Consider the following 20926-nt stretch of genomic DNA (forward strand, 5'->3'; position numbering starts at 1 on the left):
AGCACGACCGGCTGAAGGCCATTAACAGCCCCTCCCCTTCTTGTCTTCCCAGACGGGTGGAGCAAAATGAGAGCGCACTGAGCCGGCCCAGCCTCGCTCCCAGCGGGCCCGACGCCCACCATGAACCACTTGGAGGGCTCCGCCGAGGCGGAGGTGACCGACGAGGCGGCAGGCGGGGAGGTGAACGAGTCGGTGGAGGCTGACCTGGAGCACCCCGAGGTGGAGGAGGAGCAGCAGCAGCCGCCGCCCCCGCCGCAGCAGCGCTATGCGGGGCGCCCCGGACGCGGGCGCGCCGTCGAGGACCCCCGCGCGCAGCCGGGGCAGCCGGAGGAGGAGGAGCGCGGGGAGAGCCTGGCGCGCTCGGCCAGTACGGAGAGCGGCTTCCACAACCACACGGACACGGCCGAGGGCGACGTGATCGCCGCGGCCCGCGACGGCTACGACGCGGAGCGCGCGCAGGACCCCGAGGACGAGAGCGCCTACGCCGTGCAGTACCGGCCCGAGGCCGAGGAGTACACGGAGCAGGCGGAGGCCGAGCACGCCGAGGCCACGCACCGCCGCGCGCTGCCCAACCACCTGCACTTCCACTCGCTGGAGCACGAGGAGGCGATGAACGCGGCGTACTCGGGCTACGTGTACACGCACCGGCTGTTCCACCGCGGCGAGGACGAGCCCTACGCCGAGCCCTACGCCGACTACGGGGGCCTCCAGGAGCACGTGTACGAGGAGATCGGGGACGCGCCCGAGCTGGAGGCGCGCGACGGGCTGCGGCTGTACGAGCAGGAGCGCGACGAGGCCGCGGCGTACCGCCAGGAGGCCCTGGGCGCGCGGCTGCACCACTACGACGAGCGCTCGGACGGCGAGTCCGACAGCCCGGAGAAGGAGGCCGAGTTCGCGCCCTACCCGCGCATGGACAGCTACGAGCAGGAGGAGGACATCGACCAGATCGTGGCCGAGGTCAAGCAGAGCATGAGCTCGCAGAGCCTCGACAAGGCGGCCGAGGACATGCCCGAGGCCGAGCAGGACTTGGAGCGCGCCCCCACCCCGGGCGGGGGCCGCCCCGACAGCCCCGGGCAGCAGGCGCCGGCGGGGCAGCAGCGGGTGGCGGGCCCCGCGCCAGGCGAGGCGGGGCAGCGGTACAGCAAGGAGAAAAGGGATGCCATCTCGCTGGCCATCAAGGACATCAAAGAGGCCATCGAGGAGGTGAAAACCAGGACCATCCGTTCGCCTTACACCCCCGACGAGCCCAAAGAGCCCATCTGGGTCATGCGCCAGGACATTAGCCCCACGAGGGACTGTGACGACCAGAGGCCGGTGGACGGAGATGTAAGTAGGTGCGGGTTCGGGCTCCAGCTCCACGCGTGGCCTTGCTTGCCACTGCGAAATGACTCCACGACATCCGTGGTCTGTGGGAACGCTAAAAACGTGTCCACCGCGAGCCTCGGAGACGGGTCCTGAGTGGAACACGGGTGGGATGGAGTTCAGGGGTGGAATGCGTTTATCAGCCCCTTAGAGGGATGGCCGTAAATCACTGCGTCTCCAACTGTGCCCAGAGCGGTTTCTTACTTAGAAGGTCTGGGGTGGGGCCTGAGAATTGGTAATTTATAATGTCAAAGAAAAACCAAGTTGGAATTGTGCGTGGAGAGACTTCCTCGGGAACTTTTTGGAAAGGGGGAAAAGATACTCTGATTGTAGAATCTGAGGCTGGACAAAAAAGGTCTCTTTTCTAGGGAGGAGTAAACAGGACTAGAAAGAGGGAGGTGTGGGGAATGATGGCTGGAATGCCTTGCAAAAGAAGGTATGTTTTAACCTGAGGCCAGCCCGTTCTGCAGAGGCCGGTGGAGGAGTGGGGTGTAGGCTGGCTAAAAGTTCAAGGACTTGGAGGAAGGAGAAAACTTCAGGTGAGGATGGTTAGCAGACACTTTGTTCCCACTCCTGGCAGTTCGGTTAATCATCGTCAGTCAAAGAAGGGGAATTTGGAGGGTCTGTGTCTGGACTTGTCATAAGTCAACAAGGCGACACCTGTGAGTCTTCTGTAAGTCCTGTGGAGAGGGAATGGTCTCGGCAGGAAGCCATTGCCAGAACACAGAAGGGTAGGGGGAGGTTTACTTTAACCTTTGCGGGTTAATGGAATCACAGGGCTCCGGTGAAGTTCGACACTGTCCGCTAACAGGTTCCCAGGTGGTGCTGATGCAGCTGGTTACAGGACCACAGTTTGGGAGCCACCGCCTTAAAGCAGCCCTTTGACGGACTGGAGCCTCCATGGGGTATCCTTGGAGGATATCCAGGAAATCCTCCTGAGCTTTTCCCTGCGAGGGGTGCTGAGGTTTTTGCCCACCCTGGGTCTCACTGTGGCTCACAGTAAGCGCTCAGTGTTCACGTCTGGTGAGCCTGCAGCACATTTCTCCCCAAAATACCCACGTGGGGTATTTTGCGTTGTGCTTCCTCGGGAAAAGGTACGGAGAGCTATCGCTGCATCCTCACTTCTTCGTTCTCCTGAATAATTTTTAAGCACTTTCATTTAAAATGGGAGCTTGGACTAAAAGAAGGGTTAGGAGGGTCCGTTCGATTTCATTTAATTCTGCTTTCTGTGAATGCACCAGGTTATGTCTCAGTATGTCTTTTGGAGGGAGAAGCCCTTATTGGAAGTTCTTTGTTCATCCTGCTTATCCGTGAAGGGCCATGCAGGTCGGAGGTATCATTCACCTCCACTTTAAGTAACAGTCAACATTTGCCGGTAGCTAATTAAATCGCTGGCTCCCTTAAGGAGAGGTGGAAAACCAGTGGAGAAAGGCTCTGTGTCCTCCCCAGCAAGGAGGCAGCACTGGAACAGGGAGGGTAGTGATGCTCTGTGTCTTTCCTCTGGTGTCCGGGATTCACACACGAACAGGTAAAGACAGGTACTCTCACGTGTCCACTCCTTCCTGACCTCCAGCTGCCTCCAGGTTCCTCTTGACAGAGAGGGAAATATTGCAGCATTTTGCAAATGTAGTGGAAATGGAGCAGATTTTCAAAAGTAAGGAGCTGGCAAGAGGCCGGGTTCCATAGCCTTTTAGAAACCTGGAAAGCCATTAGAGAAAAAGTTGCAAGAGCCTTAGTTTCTCCTAAGCCTTAGCCTTAGGAGAAAGATGCTGCCTTTCTCCCCCAGCTTTCTTCCCTGCTTCAGCTCGTTGACATAACCGACTTCATTCTGTTCCTACTGCCTCGCGACGAGCCCCCGGCACAACCTGTCTTAGGGCTGGGGGCGGGGGGGGGGGTGTGCTTTGATTCATTTGAACGAGGGGACCAACTCAAACCTCTTGTGCGATGTTTTTCTCAAAAGGTAGAATTGAGGACAGGACTTCGGGGGATGCTTTAGGAGTTCCTGCTGGCAGAAGTTCAGCTTGATGCTGCGAGATGGCTGGGTAGGGCTCCCTCGGTTATGAAGGGTTACTCCAAAGCAAAACCCCAAAACCTGTGCTTTAAAATATCCCACCCGTCCGTTGGAAGCTGTTTGAGTTTGTGAGTTATATTTCTTCTGCCCTGCCGTGTTGAATAGTAAAGACCTTCATTTGCTACCTCTTGGATGGTATCGTGAGGGGAAAATAGGCATCTGTACATTCTGCTGATTTCCATCTCCGCATCAAAAAATATTTACTCGCATGCTCTTTCTGTGTGTGATGGTGTAGAAAATGAAAAAGCGCGGCTGACGTGTGGCCCGAAGTTTGCCTGGAGGGTTCTTGTTGAAAATACAAACGCCTGCTTCTCCTTTCCAAATTAGAATCCCCAAGGTGGGATCTGTTTTAGTGTGTTTTGTGAATTCTCCCTGTGAGTCTTTTTTTTTTCTTTTCTTTTTTAAAGATTTTATTTACTTATTTATTTGACAGAGAGAAATCACACATTAGATGGAGAGGCAGGCAGAGAGAGAGGGAAGCAGGCTCCCTGCTGAGCAGAGAGCCCAATGCGGGACTCGATCCCAGGACCCTGAGATCATGACCTGAGTTGAAGGCAGCGGCTTAACCCACTGAGCCACCCAGGTGCCCCTCTCCCTGTGAGTCTTAAACATATATAAGAGCCACCGATACACATGGTGAAAAATATATCATCAGGACAGTTTGGATTTGAGACTTGATTCCATCTTTTATTAGCACAGGTCTGTGTTTAGCAAGCGGACTGACTTTCCTTGGTCATGGTCAGCAGACCTAGAGGAGTAGCCTTGGAATGCATCTTCAAATGGTGTGGTCACATGGTGGCCCCGTTGGTTAAGCATCCAACTCGATTTCAGTTTGGGTGCCAACCTCAGGGTCGTGAGTTCGAGCCCCACATCAGGGTCCAAGCTTAGCATGGGGTCTGCTTAAGATCCTATCCCTCCGCCCCTCCCTGCCCGGCTCAAGTTTTCTCTCTCCCTCTCAAAAAAAAAAAAAAAAAAAAAAAAGAAAAGAAAAGAAACCCACACAAGAACAACAACAAAAATGGCACAGTGAGAAGCTACAGTGAGCCCATAGAAGGAGATAAAAAAAACACCTGCATTACCACTAGCCAGTGATAACTGCTGGTTGCTACACCTGCTTTTAATACCCTCTTCATTTCCTCAGAACTCCAGCATTTTACTCTTCCCTGGGAGCAAACTGGCATTTGTTTCTGGGCGAATGTGAAGATAGGACTGCTCATTAGCTAGGACTCGGGCGTACGCTAGAGGCTCAGCACCGACCGAAAATGACTGGCTTTTGAAAATGGTAACAACCTGCAAATGCTTTGCTCCTTCTCAACATTTCTCTGTTCCGAACGTATCTGAAAACTACCTCCCAACCCCCTCCTGGAAAAATACCATTAAGGAATGACTAGTTCTGGAAAGTTTCATAGCCTACCAGCCTCTCTTTAGGCAACAGAGATCCTTTCTGAGCGGAGAACAGGGGCCTGGTAGGATCCGAGAGGGAGGCGGGAGCAAGCGCACAGTGGCCCTTGGAGGGTTTGGGCTCTTTGGAGCACTGTGCTGTGCACCTTGAAATGGTGTTTGTCTGTGCTCTCTTAAAGCTACCCTAAAATGACAAGAAAATAATAAAAGTGTGTGAAGCCACAAGCACTGAGAGACAGCAGGAGAGAGCGGCTGAAGAGAAGAGCACGGTGTTGGAACACCAGCGTGGGGACTGGCCGCGCAGAGAGGGGTGCTTCCCAGCATGTGCAGTTGGCCTCTTCCTTCAAGCATGGGGAGGACGGCATTGCCCTCCCCCATCCCCTGGAAGCTAGGCATGGCCCCTTAAATGGGAGTGATGATGTGTGATGCTGCTGCTGGGTGGGGACACCTCAGAGCAGGCTTCTCCCCCTGAAGACCCCTGTTAAGATGGCGGCGTCATGAGACTGCCGAGCCTCTATCTGCACAGGTCCCAAGGGACTTTGATGAGCAGGGCTCTCTGATGGGACATGAAGCATGAGAGAGGGATCCGCTTCTGTTGTTTTCAGTCATGGGGATTTGGAGTGGTTGTTACCACAGTCCGGCCTGATCGATTCTGACTAGTAACGCTGATGAGGTTTCTGTTGGTGTGCCATGTGTCTGTGGGGAGGTGTGCCATGGATTCCCAGAGAAAGGCTCAGGAATCCGAGATGCCACGTACCTCAGACAGAGGGAGTCTGGCTACAAAAAAAACAGAAGGTTGTTTGAAAGTCTGTCACCAGAGACACTGGATTCCTTCACCAGCCTGGGCCCTGGGTTACCCCTTCCCCTCAGCCCCACAGAAGGTAGGAGATTGTAAGGGAGGGGACACTAGCCACAGCTGAAAATGGGAGTGAGACACCTGTTGGAACAGGGTCCTACACCCCAGTGAGGCTCCGAGAACACCGTAGGAATTCTTAGCTGTCAGGCTTAGGAAACCTGCTCCCTTCCCATGTGGGAGGTTGGACAAGTTGGACAAGTTGGACAAGTCCTCTCTGAGGAAACAGACCCAAGAGCAGAGCCGTACAGATGTTCATGTCTAGGGACTTCCAAACCCAACCTGGGGCCCCCACCTGATCACTCCGCAGTGAAGGTTCCTGCCTCCCGTGAAGATTCCACTGGTTTTTTGGGGACCCACTGTTCGATACAAGTGGACTCCCAAGGATCCCCAAACATCTGAAGAAAATCCATAACGTGAACAGCAAAGACACACAACAACAGAAGAGGAACTTGAGGAAACCAAGGCAGTGCTCCGAGCGGGAGGAAGCTGTGAAACACTTCGTATCCTCAGAAAGGAGAAGACAAGGGAGCCATCAAATTGGCCACACATCGCCCCCCCCCCCCCGCCCCCCGCCAATTTTTTAACATGAAAATGTGACAGCACAACTTTAATCTTTCAGCAGGAAGGAAATGAGCTGAGGGAATCTTTAAGAAAGGAGAACAATGAAGACAAAAGGATGAAAAGGAAGTAGGAATGCAGATGAAATGGAAAAATGATGAAAGACTGTTTCCTAGCACCAAAAGAGAGGAGAATTACCTGGTGCAAAATTCCCCTGGGTGCCTGGAACCATGAAGTAAAAAAGGTCCCCAGAAATTTCAGAATGAGCGGGAGGAAGACAGGAGCCTGCAGGCTTGCCGAGAGGTAGAAACAGGTCACAGATGATCAGGACTCCCGGCGGTGTCCGTCTTCTCCAAAACAGCACTGGAGACTGGGACGTCTGGTTTCCAGTTGAGGGCAAAGGTGGAATAAAGATGTTTTCAGATACACGGGGCCTCAGGAACTTCCCTCCCGTGCACCATTTCTCAGGGAGCTGCTAGAGGATTGCTCCCCCAAAATGGGAGCATCAATCGGGAAAGAAGATTTCCTTCAGGAAGCGGGGGATCTCCCACAGGAGAGAGACAGAGACACCCCGAGCGTGGTGGGGAAGGAGATCCCAGGTGACAGCGGCGTGCGGGGACAGGGCATCCGCCAGTCCAGTGTAGACCAGAGCCTGGACGGTTGCCAGACAGGGTGGAAGTGAGTGATTTCCTCGTGTATTGGGATTCCCTCATATATTTGTACCGAGAGGAATCTTCGATTGTTTTGGCAGAGTTCGGAATAAATTATTGATCAGTACGCAGAAAACTAAGCAAATAGAGAAACAGTACAGTTATTTGCCTCATTCAAACAATTGTTCCCCGGGCAGGAAATGCGGTCCTAGGAGGCCCGTGTCTCACCAGGGAGGAGCGTATGTGCCGTCCTCAGAATGCAAACACCTGAACACCGATGAACCAAAAAATATGGTATTGAGAGGATAAGGGAAAGTATAATATAAAAGAGGTAAATCCTAGTCTTTATTTATTTATTTATTTATTTATTTTAGAATTTTAAAAAATTTAGAGAGAGAGGAAGTGTGCACAGGGGAGGGGAAGAGGGAGAGATAATCTCAAGCAGCTGAACTCACAAGGAGCCTCACGCAGGGCTTGATCTCACGGCCCTAAGGTCACAACCTGAGCCAAAACCAAGAGTCGGCCGCTTCACCAAGTGTGCCACCCAGGCGCCCCTGAGCCCTGGTCTTTTAGAGACGCTAAGAATTAATGGCTACACTTGAAAAGCCAAGGTGAGGCTGCGGCAACACCCGGCTTATGAATGTGGAAGTAAGTACCAGAAGAGCCACTGGCAGACTTGGCAATGAGACGGTGACAGAAGGAGGGGGAGGGAACGAACCTGAGTTGTTGCCAAAAGCTTGACTTTTCCGACTAGATTCATGTGTTTCTTCTTTGCCTTAACTTAAAAACAGAAAAGATTGGGATCACTCAGAGATCGTCCACTCATTCTTATTGTCTGTTTTCTTTAAGAAAGAGAAGGTAGCACCTCTGGGTATTATGTGCACGATTTCTAGAAAATGACGGGGCTGCGTGGGAAGATGCGTGTTGCGAGGTTCTCATTGTACCTCTGTGCTGTGCTTGTGCGTGTGTGAAGCTTGCACACTTCTGCTTGCCTTATGTCACACACAGAAGAGTAAAGAAGGAAAAAGTAGGTCAAGGCGGAGGCTTTCTGATTTCAGGTTGAAGAGCTCTAATTGCTACGTGGATTTGCACCCGACGATGAAAACCCTGAAGAGCTCAGGATCTGTGGATCCCATCTTGGCACTGGGATTAGGGTCTGGAAGCCACCGAAGGTGTATGGGAAGGAAAGCAGCCGGCGTACTAACCCGAAGTGGGAAGGATGCTCGCTGGCCGGGCTGACTCCTCGGGTTTGTATGCTTAGTGAGGTTAATGGGTTTGGGTTTTGTTGTTTTGTTTTTTTTTTTAAGATTTTATTAACTTATTTATTGGAGCGGGACAGGAGCAGGAGGTGAGGGAGGGAGAGAATCTTGAGCGGACGCTGGGCACTGAGCGCAGACCTGGATGCAGGACTTGAACTCAGGACCCCAAGATCATGACCTGAGCTGAAATCAAGAGTTGGATGCTTAACCGACCGAGCCCCCCAGGTGCCCCACGGGTGAAGGTTTCTAGCTTAAAAATGAAATGTGTTCAAGGTTCCTTCCTTTCCCAGAGTACATCCCATGGCCCATCCTGAAACATAGGGTCAGCAGCAGTTTGTCTGTTGTGGGGACAAAGGATGGGGAGTGATGCACAAAGGTGGGGAGTGATGCTCCCCATCTTGGCTGTCAGTTACTTAGTTGTCAGTAACAAAAAGGGGAGTCATTTTTCCATGACCGGGGAGGGTCCGGATCTGATCAGGGTAATTTTTTGGGAAGGTGTGATAATGATCTTACTATTATAACATTGCGTTGACCTTGAAATCCCTTTTGGAGAGCAAATAATTCATTTCAATTGTGGGGGGAAAAAAGAGAAAGAGAGAGAGAGAGAAGAGTGTGTGCTTTGGCTCTCTCCCCCTGGATGTGAAGCATTATCTTTGATCATTTAACTCCCTTTTAGAGTTGACCCAGGGAGGCCTTGTTTACAGGGCTGAGGGGGTGTCTCCCTCTGACCTCCGACCAGAGCTGTGTTGGAATCACCGAGGCAAACTCGTCCAATGATCCACACAGCAGAAGGCAAGGTCTCCGACTGCACCTTGTGCTCCGTGGAATGAAAGTAAGTGATGGGGAGATTGATTTTTTTTCCCTTAACCCCCAGGCTCCAATCTTTTTCTCTTCACCTGACACCACTCCCAGGAGGAATCTTTCTCAACTTCTTAATGGATTGTCTTACTCGTCCGTGCATATGTGAAGCTGCCCCGCAAATGGGGAAAAGCGACGAGGAAGGAAAAGAAGGACTTAGCCAGAGGGAAACTGGTTATCACTTCCCAGATAGAAATGCAGCACACAGGGCTGCGGCCGGTGTGTCCGACATGATCGCTTAATAAATTGAGGCTCAGGAAACTTCCCAGGAGTCTCTAGAAAAACTGTCAGTCCTCCCCCCTCCCCCGCCGAGCACTCCCGATATTTTCTGATAAGCGGGTAGGGCTGCAGAGGGGAGGGCAGAAAGGTGCAGGAGAGGAACAGATACATCGTAGATAATTGAATTCTGTTGTAACCCAATTAAACCCCGGGCTCATGGAGTCATGGGGAATTATGAAATGTGATTTATCTATAGACGTGATCGTCTTCGAAATGAGACCTGCTCCCATTACAAGGGTAACTGGCTACATGTTCTTAATACGGAATGGAGTCTCTCAACCTGCTTTCTGGGGAACACGATTTTCACTGGCCGCTTTCTTGATCGTAGCCATCGAGAGGATGTCAGAAACACGGGCACTTGGCTACCTGCTGGGCGTGTCTTGTTGACGACTTGAGCTGATCAGACCCTGCCAGTGGGACTCCAAAAACCAAACAAGCTAGACATGGATCCAAAGAGACTCAGAGCTGGGCTGGACATTTGGGCCTCAGTTTCCCAGACAAAATAGGGGAATATGTCTGGGTCATGGGTCATGTGACCCAGGAGGCTCAGCCTGCCTTTCACAATCATTGACAAAAGTCACAGAGCTTTAGGGGGCAAACCAGCCTAGACGTCTAATTCTCTTCATCTTGGGCAAAGACAGAGAGGTTCCCCCCAGGAAGTAATTTCTTACTGTAAATTCCAGGCCTGACCAGACAGACCCTGCCGGACGGAGACCAGTGACTCCTTTGGCAAGTAAGGATTCCCATCCCCCACACCCGGGGCTCACCTTACCCGCTGGCCTTGCATTTACAAATTCCAGATCTACTTCTCTTTACCCAAACTTGTCCCCGTGCCACTCCCCTTACCACAACGGGCTCTCACTTCTGTCCAGATCATGGTCCCGTTCAGTAGAACTGAGGCCCCACTCTCTACACAGATGAGTCCCGAGATTCTGATGAGAATCTCTGGAGGTTGGGTCTTAGCATCAGTACTTAGGAGGCCCGGTCAAAACTGGTAACCAGGCAGTTAGAGTGCAGAGGACATTTGAACACAGAATTCTTTACTGTTTTATTTCCCCCTTGTCTTGCTGGCGTCGGCCCGTGGCCTCTCTCACTCACCATCAGCCCCTGAAGGCACCGTCTCGTACCCTCTGGTATCGGAGCACGTCAACACATGCGGAATCCCCAGGAAGCGTTTATTACGTGTAAATCTTTGACCTGCTGCAGTGACCTTGAGTTGGTCATTTGCTTTCCTCCACATTAGCACAGTGAGCTCAATTGATTCCGCAGAGTGACCTCGAGAGAACGTGGTTTTGCACACAAAGAGTCCTCTGTAGAAATGTGAAGTGAGATCACAAGTGTGGTGCCTTTGTGGCCTTCATAGGTCAGAGCTCACTCAGCATTTAGGACTCGGCATTGGCAGACTGTGAGCTGGAGGAAGCCGGCCGTAGCAGTCCTTCTCCTTCACCTTGTCTGGGCTGGCCCACCCCTTTGCTTTCCCGCCACGCTCAGCGCTATGAGAGCCCTCCTGGCAACCCAAGGTCTTTGCATCCCCCCATGGTGCATGCTCTCCCCCTTGTTTCTCCAGCTCACTGGACGGCTGCTTAACAATAATGGCAACATCCCCCACCCCCTTCGGATAACATATGCCTTTTACTGGCAACCCCCATTCGAGAGATGGATCAGAGAAAGCATTTTGAGGCAGGAAGACAGTTGAGCACTAACACTTCTTAGAAACCAGCCACTCTCCTGCCAAGAAGGAAATTATGCCCAAATCCTGGGGTGTGGAGTCTTGACGTTAACAGCTGTCTTGATCATGTGTACTTTGGTGCCTTTTTTTTTTTTTTTCTTTAATTCTCAGAAAGATGCTGTAGTGAGTGTGGAGAGACACTCTGGCCTCACGTCCTCCCTGTCCTCTCCCCACCCCCCGACCCCCCTGCCTTGAAATCCGCATCAGCCTTCATGGATTTTCTTTTTCTTTTTTTCTTTTTTTTTTTTTTACTGTTGCTAAGAAACTATTGACCAAGGTCAAGTGCACATGCTAATTCATTAAGACTTGTTAGCAGCTTCTTGTCCTGTTGACCTTGTGGTTGTCTTGTCAAGTTTAACAAGGACAAGCAAAAGAACTGGTCCGCTGCCGAAGGAGTCCGTTTCCCTGAAGGTTCCTCGTAAGGTGTATTTGGAACTGAGAGGTTTCCTTCTGCCGGTCCTCACCTCCTCGGGGAGCTCTGGCCAGCCCTAATTTTTCTGGATCTGGATAGCAAGGGGAGGAGCTGACATGGGATCTGAAGTCAGGTGGACAGGCTTTAGGATGAACATTCGTTCTGTGGAGGCCTGGTCTCCCCCAAGCAGATCAATCCCTGGCTGGAAGCAGGGTCGTCTTGGTGTGCGGGGAAGAGAGTAGTGACGGGAAGAGATGGGGGGACATTGTGCTGAAGAGTTCGCTTGATTCTGCCCCCTTCTGTGGCCTGAAAAGGACTAGACTCGAAGCCTTCTTATCTCAGAGCGTCCTCCTGGCCTGCCGTGGAAAGGATTCATCCCAGTGTGGGCCGTTAAAGCCAACTTTGTTCTTCTGTGTGTTCAAAAAAAGGCGGGCTGGCAGACCTTCCAGGTCCACATCCCAGAGACTCATCCAGAAATATAACCTTTGAACGTAGGATCTGCTGCCATGAGAGCAAAACAGGAGCCCCAGCATGGTTCCCCGAGCAGGCCTCAGAGAGCAAGAGGAAACTTTCAGCGGGTGATGTCAAAGGAATGAATGTGTTCCCAACCATCTTCCACGCAACGGGCCACAAAATGATTGGGTTGAGTTGTTACAGCCGTTCCCTGGCTCACAATTCTGGGTTTCGTTAAGCACCAGCTACATAGAGGACATTGTCTGTGAATAAGAAATCGGGCCTGGCCGCAAACCGACGCTATTCTGCATTTTGTTAGCAGACTAGAATGAGCTGTGGGCGCTGGCCCCGGTCACGGACTGAAACTCTGACTCCTGATTTCTCATCTGCTCATTCAGTAAATATTTTTAAGTTCCTCCAATGGGCCAGGCCCTGAACAAGATGGGGCATAGCAGCAACTGAAACACGCACTCTGCCTGGAACAGACAGACCCTGGCCGTGCAGTGTAGGATCTACTCGGGCTCGTCTTCTGGTGAGCTCTCAGCCGGGCCTCCAAGCCGCCTCCGCTCCCGGGCCTTTCTTCTGAATGCCCGTGGAGCGTCTCAGCTGTCCACTGCTGACTGACAAACTGCCCCAAAGCAGTGGCAGAAAACGAGCCACAGCGATGATCTCCAGTGTCTGTGGTCAGGACGCTGGTGTGTTCTGGCTGGGCCTGGGCCGTGGGGTCTCTCAGACCCCATGCAGTCAACCGTCGGTGGCCTGTGGTAACCTCCAGCCTGTACTGGGGAAAGAGCTGTTCCCAAGGTCATTTGCTTGTTGGCAGCATGGGCTGGGGGACCGAGGGCCCCGTTCCCAGCTGACCGCTGGCCAGAAGCGTCTTGGGTCTCTGCCCCATGGGTGCTCTGCTCGATGAAGCGGGCAAGGTCAGAAGGCCTTTGAGGCTGACGGCAAGGTGTTTGTCACAGTCTTTTGTAACACAGTCACAGAGGGACAGCCTGTTGCCTTTGCTGCATTTTATTGCTTGGACTAAGGCCCTAGCCAGTGCTTCCTGCCCAGAAAGGGGATTACACAGGGTCTGAACACCAGGAGGTAGGGCTCTCGGGTCTCTCCGACAAGCCTGTCCACCATGTTGTGGGTCCATCCTGGGCCAGTGGAGGGCTGGGGGGCTTCAAGCCTGAACACACAGCAGTTGCTGGCCGGTCTGCCTCCAGCTGGCCTTGTCAGCCCTTCCCACCTCCTTGGCCATCTCCATTTTGTCGTCTGGCTGAGACTAGGCAGAGAATAGGCAGATCAAGTGACCCTGAAGGGACCGGCAGAGTGTGAAGCCGACGTGGTGCGAAGGGGCCTGGGTGTGCGGGACAGATCGTCCTGAAGGAACGCGCGTGCCCACGTGGGTTCTTCACAAGCAGAGGACTGTCACTGTGGTCCCAAGGGTCTGCCAGGGTCAGAAGGGCTTGTTACAAAGACTCCTTCATAAGTCAGGGCAGAGCTTTCATCCAGGGTCCTGATGCTCCCCGTGGACTTTGGGTTGGGGGTGACCGGAGGCCATCGGGCAGCAGCCTCATGCGGGGCTCTGGGTCTTCTCCAGCTGACGCAGTGTGTCGTACGCATCTATCACTTTTCTATAGGCCACGGCGCAGGGGAGGCTGAGAGGCACAGAACTGAAGGGTCTCGCTGGGCAAAGAGACCCACGCGGGAGAGGACGGCCCCGGAGGCCGGCTGTCATCAGGCTCCCGGACTTCTCTCTCCGGGGTGGAGTGTGGATACGATGCTCTGTGCGCCCATCTCAGCCCCCGCCGTGCTGCGGCTGGTCTCCGTGGCCGGCATCATCCATTATTGACGAGGAATGGAGAAGGCCGTGGTGAATAATTAAGCAGGGCTCCGGTGCTGGTTGAACACGGAAGGGAAGGGAAGAATTCTGAATTCTGTTGTGCCAACAGGACTCTAGGTGTAGACGCCTTCTGTACCTTTCCAGAAGGCCTAGCAGGTGTCTCCATGGTTTGTCTGATGTTAAGTCTCATGTGTGGTTCTCTGGGTAATAACCGAACGTATTCTAAGCGTTCCACAGCAGTGGGAAGACTCTGAGGGCTGCCACCTGACCTCAGGGTCCATGACTCCAAACCAAAGCCATTTTTAAGAGTGACAGTGGGACCCCTGGGGCTAATAACACATTATATGTGAATTAAATTTTTCTTTTAAAAAAAAGTGTGACATTGGGAAAAGTGGCTTCTCCCATAAGTTGGGGAGAGTCCAAAAGGTAGGGAGAGTTCAAACTGGACTTGAGACTCAACACGCAGAGATTTTCTATCTTCCAAATAGTTAACGGGAAGAAGAAAGTATTGGAGAGCTGGCCGGACCGTCTGCTCCCCCACTCACCATTTTGCAGGGGGCTCCCTTGAGTGGGGACCCACAGCTACGGGAAGTGCATCACACTGACCTAGATGATAGGAGGGGCAGGCCGACCTTCCTCTCCTCTGCCAAGGGCCCCTGGTTATGTTCCAGCCCCTGAGCCCAGTTTGGGATCACATGTTGGCTTGAGTCAAACCACGACGGCTCTGGGGACAGATTTCTTGTTTGTGTGTGTCTGGTCGCCTGCCATCTCCCCATTACTCAGAGCACAGTGCAAGGACTTTGGAGGCACTCAGCAACCCCAAAGAGTGGCGAGGGGCCACTCCCAGGGTCCCGACCCCCAGGGGCGCCGGTGCTGTGTGGCCACCGTGTTCCCTAAACTGGCCGCCGAGGCCCAGGTGCGTTCTGACGCAGGCGGGGAGACAACCCCCTTTCCCAGCCTCCACCCATTCTTTGCACATGAGCTGGATGCTTTTTCACAGGTTCTATAAACGCAGCAGAGTTTAGAGCGTGTGAAAGTTTCTGGTTGCACCTCAGAACCGAGTTTATTTTCCCCAGAAATAGTAGGCGTTGCTGCCAGAAGGGGTAGGCCAGCCCCTTCTCCCCAACGTCAGGTGACACAGGACCCGACCAGTGACGCACGACTGCCGGGGGCCCTTCAGACACCAAAGGGTTAACGCGGATGCCTCGGACACCCCGGGAGGTGGTCCTCTCTCCTGTTACAAGTTGCATTATTGACGGAGGGCATCGGGCATCGGATACCAGTGGAAACAATCCACCAGCCCGGCCCTGAGGTCAGGAGTTAGCCTCAGCTCACAGGTGGATGCGTCAGGGCTGGTCCTGCTCCCCAGGCAGCCCCCGGAAAGATGGAGAATTTTTGGATGTACCAGTTTGAGTGTCACGAAGAAGAGGTAGGTGGCTCCTAGGGCTTCAGGACGATCTCTCCCCCTTCGCTCCTGGTCTTCAGCCTGTAAATCTTTGGCAGGTCCCTCCAGCCTAGGAATATGGGAATGGAGCAGGAGGGGTGGGGGGAGAGTGGGCGTTACCCCACATTCCCCAGGGTGGGAGCAAACCTAGCCGGGATTGCCTGTTGCTTGGAAGCTCAAGAGAGAGCTTCGATCAGGTAGAAGGACTCCGGGCGCTTTGCTTTCTCTCCGTCAGCATCGTGGTGTCCGGGCTCCTTAGTTTCCAGCTTTGTTCTCTGTGTGGTGTCTTTTGCTTCCAACATGCTGATGACAACGAGGGAGCTTGGTGCCTTGCACATCAGGAGTGGCTTTGCTAGGTGAGGGAATGGGCGCCGCGCACCTGTCCGGGGCCTGCACCCAGTAGGTCTTCTGGGATCGTTCTTAGTAGGTAATGAGTCGTCAGAGCCGACCGTGTGCTCTTAGCTGCGTCTCTTACAGAAGCTAAAAGGGACTGTGGTTTTTTCCTCTTATGGAACTCAGGTCTGGAGGTCTGGGAGAGGTAGTGCAGGACCCCCAGTGGGGAGATGAGACACAGACTCCCCGCATTTCTCCATTACACAGTGTCCTGCCTTTCAAACACAGGGAGGCCCTTTCAAGGGGTAACAGATAACCTGTGTTTCCAGATCCGCTTTATCAGCTGGTCAGTGAGCTCCGCTGACAACAATGACTGGTTAATAGTTAACTTAGCTTTTTTTTTTTTTTTTTTCCTTTTTTTTTTTTTTTTTTTTTAATCATCTGAGCTCATGGCTTCAGAAGCTTAGGACCCTGTGGATGGTAATAAAATGAATAATTTGTGAACAGGGAGAGCCCCTCTGTGTGAAGAGACTGGCCCAGTGCAAGGTTCTCTGAGGCTCGAGCTGGTCCAAGTCTTGCCATTACTGCAGTGGCAACATGGGGACTCGGGGTTGGGAGGACCCCCCCTTCCCCGGGGGGAAGACAGAGAGTGAAAATGGTTAGAATATTTTAACCGACCGTTATCTCAAAATGTTCGGTTGGTATTAATTGAATCCATTATAAATGTGTATATAAAACACTTCATTAGGTCCAGGCTATTATCATTTTAATGACATAATTATGCTCCTACAATGTCTATACTAACTTTCCTACTTCACCACATTAAGGAAACAGAAATGTGCATTGATAATACAGTTTGAATCGAGAGTGAATAATTACGGATTTCTTAACCCGTTTCAATTTTCAGAAGCACAAATATATCTTGCAGCGAGAAAAACTTAATCCTACAAATGTATGTCTCTTTTTTTTATCACTCTAACATGCAGTAGGGTTAATTTAAAATGACTTCTATCAGTAAGGAAAACAGTGTACGTTTAGTTAAGAAAAGGGGATAAAGCTGGATAAACCCAAGATACATAGGGGAAAAGCTCTTCGGGGATGCCGGAACTAGAGAAATCCCACACAGGTCCCAAAACAGAAGTTTGCTGGAAGGAAGAGAAGAGGTACCGTAGCCCATCGCCGGTAACCACACCTTTGAAATTCGGTATAGAACCAGAACGTTCGGGCTCATAAGGAATTGAATGACCAAGTGTTTGATTACAGTCTGTACGAAATGCCGCCTCTGAGATCCCTTGTTCTCGCTGGGTCCATGTTACTGTTCTGCTCACATGAAGATGCATAATTAGCAAGCGATGTCTGACCGGGAAGGAGTCAGACCATGACCAAGAGCCCGTGATCTGCACGTGGGGACCAAAATCCGTGTGAGCACGTCTGGGCAGTGCTTCAGGGGTTTAGAACTGACTCTGTGTATAAACATATTTTTTTTCCGTTCTCTTTGGGTACAAAAGACTGATGTCCATGCATCCTTCCATACGCTCAACACATTTATTAAACCCCTGTTGTATATTTTATGGAGAACCTGGATTAAGCACTTGAAGAAGAAAAAGTTCATGAATCACACATCCTGCCTTCATGGTGCTTATTGAAGTATTGTAGGGGCACCTGATGGCTCAGTCGGTTAAGCAGTTGCCTTCGGCTCAGGTCATGATCTTGGGGTTCTGGGATCGAGCCCCACATCAGGCTGTCTGCTCAGTGGGGAGTCTGCCCCTCCTCCCAGATCCCAAGATCATGTGCACCCATGCGTGTTCTCTCTCTCTCTGTCTCAAAATCTTTTAAAAAACAAAGTACTGTAATCAAACTATCCTATAGTATTTATATTTTAATAAAACCTAAGGGAGGAAGTGATGTACAGAAGAATGGCACCAGTAGAACCCAAGCAAGTCTCATGGGAGAGGGCTTCCACTCAACCCAGAGACGAGGAAAGATTCCACGAAAGAAGTAGCATTGGAAATAAGCCTTTGGAGACTGGTGGACATGTGCGCTTCAGACGAGAGCATGGACAAAGGTTTTGCTCAGAAAGGCTCAGGTTTGATACAAGAGGCAGAAAACAGCTCAGTTCGGCTTGATGGTGGAGGAGAACTGGAAGGGAAAAATAGCTAAGAAGTTAAGGCTCAACCTTGGAGTGCTTAGGTACAGAGTCTAGAATTACTTCTCCTTCTTCTTCTCCTCCCCCTCCCCCTCCCACTCCTCCTTTTAAAGATTTTACTTGCTTGGAGCACCTGGGTGGCTCCGTGGGTTAAGTGTCTGTCTTTGGCTCAGGTCCTGATCTCCGGGTCCTGAGATCAAGCCCTGCATCAGGCTCCCTGCTCAGTGGGGAGCCTGCTTCTCCCTTTCCTCCTTGCTCATTCTCTCTCTCACTACCTCTCTCTCTTAGGAAAAAAAAAAAAAAAAAGATTTTGCTTGTTTATGTAGAGAGAGAGGAAGAGAGTACGCATGAACAGGAAAGAGGCAGAAAGAGAGGAGAGAGAGAATCTCAAGCAGACTCCAAGCTGGGCACAGAGGCTGATGTCAGGCTCAATCCCATGATCCTGAATTGTAACCTGAACTGAAATCAGGAATTGGACATTTAACCTGCTGAGCCACCCGGGCGTCCCTAGGATTTATTTTCAACATAAGCAGGAACCACTACAGTTTTTCACTTGAGGAGTATCTTGCTCAGAACTTCTTACAATGTTTTTTTAAAATGAGAGTCATGGGCCTGGGTGGCTCAGTCATTGAAGCGTCTGCCTTCAGCTCAGGTCATGATCCCAAGGTCCCCAGATCGAGCCCCATATCGGGTTCTCTGCTCAGCAGGGAGCCTGCTTCTCCCTCTCCCTCTGTAGCTCCCCCTGCTTATGCTCTCTCGCACTCTCTCTCTCTCTAATAAATAAATAAAATCTTTTTTTAAAAAATGAGAGTCATTTCAATACCAAAAAATGAGAGTCAGTACGTACTTAGTGAAAAAGTGTCTGATTATCTTAGTTTGGGTTGCTGCATAAGAAGGATACCGTAGGGTGAGAAGCTTACACAACAGAAAAGTACTTCTCACAGTTCTGGAACCTGGGAAGTCTGAAAGCGGGGTGCCAGCACCGCCAGCTCCTGGTGTAGACCCAACCCCCTCCCAGCGGCAAGATGGCGCTCTTCTTGCCACATTCTCCCATGGTGGAGAACAGAGAGAAGAAGCAGGCTCTCTTGTGTCTCTTCTTGTAAGGGCACTAATCACGTCAGGAGAGCTCTACCCTCCAACGTGATTACCTCCCACAGGCCCCCTCTCCTCACACTGTCCTCCTGGAGGCTAGAGTTTGATGTGCGAATTTGAGGGGGACACGGTTAATTACTAAATAATGCAGTTCCAGATAGATGTGGTAAGACTGTGTCATTCTTAAAGGATTATTTTCTCCTACGCTTCGTTGTGAAACTTTTGTCACTGAGTTTCCTGGGAGGCAAGGACCAGCACGTGCTGGGGCTTGTCAAGGTTATAGCCAGAGCCGGCCGGAGCCTTTAATCGAGGCCATCACAGTAGAGGATCTTGGTGTGTGGTGGTTGTGCACAGGCTGCAATTCACGCTTGCCTAGGCACCTGATTCTCTTTTGTAAACTTGTCACCAGAATAGCATCACTCTCAGCCCTCATATTTCAAAATACCCTCCCATGCTCGGATGGGAGACAGCGGGTATGCCAGAGACGCACACAGTCACTGTACCTAGCCCCGGCCGTGGCCAGGAATGAGCTCTTCTTACCAATAGGCCACGAAGAGTCTTGGGGCTCATAAATTAATTTAGAGTCTTTGTAGTAAGGTTTTAGGGAGTCTTCTGTGTGCTTTCTAATTTTATCCCAGAGTAAAATTTTAGTAAGGAAAGAAGCAGGAAGATGAGCTGAGGAAGCCATCCCCGTGGGTACGTGTTGTCCTTGTGAACTCTCCCCAGTGGCCTGAAGTCGTTGTTGCTGTTGGAATCTTCAAAGACTCTCGTCAAATGCTGGTGGGAGGCTTTGTGGGTACCCGGGCGCTGAGCTGACGTCCCGTGGGCGTCGTCCCCAATCAGTCCCCACGCCGGCCCCGGTGGCGGGTGGTGACTGTTGTCCTCAATTCTTGGGAGGATCCGAGATGATGAGTAACTGGCCAGAGTCAGAGCTGGGAGCGGGAGAGCAGAACTGAGATGCTGGTCGTCCAGATGCCGGGGCAGGAGGGCTGCAGCAGCTCACTGTCCGGAGACCTTGAGAGCTTTACTTGTCCGGCCACGCTCTAAGCTTAAAACACCCCAGCCCCTTTCAAAGGAGCAATGGAACTTGTATTCCCTGAAACGACATGGCACTTTTGGAAATGGACCCTAGTAGAAAGCCAGATCACAGTGGATTTGAAGACCAGATCCTGTATCTTAGGAGCTGAGTGAGTTTTTATGTCTGCCAACCAACAAGCTTTTCTCTGGGGTCTCCCGAGTCCCCAGTACTGAGGCAGGAATGGCATCTGTGTTCACCAGCCCGGAGCCCTGCCCGCCCAGCCTCTGCGGGTCGCCTCTCCTCCCTGCTGTTCCTCGCATCCTGCTCAGGCCTCTCAGGGCCCCTGTTGTGTCCCATTGTAATGATGCAGGCAGGCTTCGAAGGAGTCCTGCAGAAGTAAACCTTCTAAAATTAATCCACTGGGACGCCTGGGTGGCTCAGTCATCTGGGCGGCTGCCTTCGGCTTGGGTCATGATCCCTGCATCCTGGGATCGAGTCCCGCATCGGGCTCCTGGCTCCGCCAGGAGCCTGCTTCTCCCTCTGCCTCTGCCTGCCACTCTGCCTGCCTGTATTCTCTGTCTCTCTGGCAAATAAATAAATAAACTCTTTTTAAAAAAAATAAATAAATAAAATTAATCCACTTAAAATGAGGACCAGAATGGGGAGGAAGGAAGGGTTTGGTTAGACCCTTATCTTGCAAAACAGTATTAAAAATTATAAACATAAGCTTAGTAGTTTTATTTATTGACTAATAACATGCAGGTTATAAATTCACTTACATGTGAATTCTTTAAAAAAAAAAAAAAAGATTTTATTTATTTATTTGAGAGAGAGAGCACAAGCAGGGGGAGCAACAGGCAGAGGGGGAAGCAGGCTCCTCACAGAGCAGGGAGCCCGACGCGGGGCTCGATCCCAGGACCCTGGGATCATGATTGAGCCGAAGCCAGATGCTTAACCCACTGAGCCACCCAGGCGCCCTGTATGTGAATTCTTAAAACAAAAAAGGACTATTGATTTGAGAAGTTGTAACTTGTTTGAGAAAGAACCCTCGAGTCCTACACTAGCACAGCCTTCTTCAGGTCACACTGTGACTTCTGCAGCATGACCAGCAGGGCTCCTTCCAATCAGAAAGTGGACAGTTTCAGCAAAAACACACGAGGGTTGATGCAGTTTT

General features: G+C 51.6%; 1 protein-coding gene across 5 annotated transcripts in view; it reads left to right on the plus strand.

The window, feature by feature from the left end:
- Positions 1 to 20926, plus strand: part of APBA1 (amyloid beta precursor protein binding family A member 1) — a 194177-nt gene that overhangs the window by 129715 nt on the left and 43536 nt on the right. For all 5 annotated transcript variants that reach the window (XM_059411894.1, XM_059411893.1, XM_059411896.1 and 2 more), the window contains exon 2: positions 53 to 1326. In XM_059411894.1, the coding sequence (XP_059267877.1) occupies positions 121 to 1326 (1206 nt within the window). In that variant the 5' untranslated portion in view covers positions 53 to 120. The remainder of the gene's footprint in view (positions 1 to 52; positions 1327 to 20926) is intronic.

The sequence above is a fragment of the Mustela nigripes genome, chromosome 9 (assembly GCF_022355385.1).
Source record: "Mustela nigripes isolate SB6536 chromosome 9, MUSNIG.SB6536, whole genome shotgun sequence".
NCBI classification, from domain to species: domain Eukaryota; kingdom Metazoa; phylum Chordata; class Mammalia; order Carnivora; family Mustelidae; genus Mustela; species Mustela nigripes.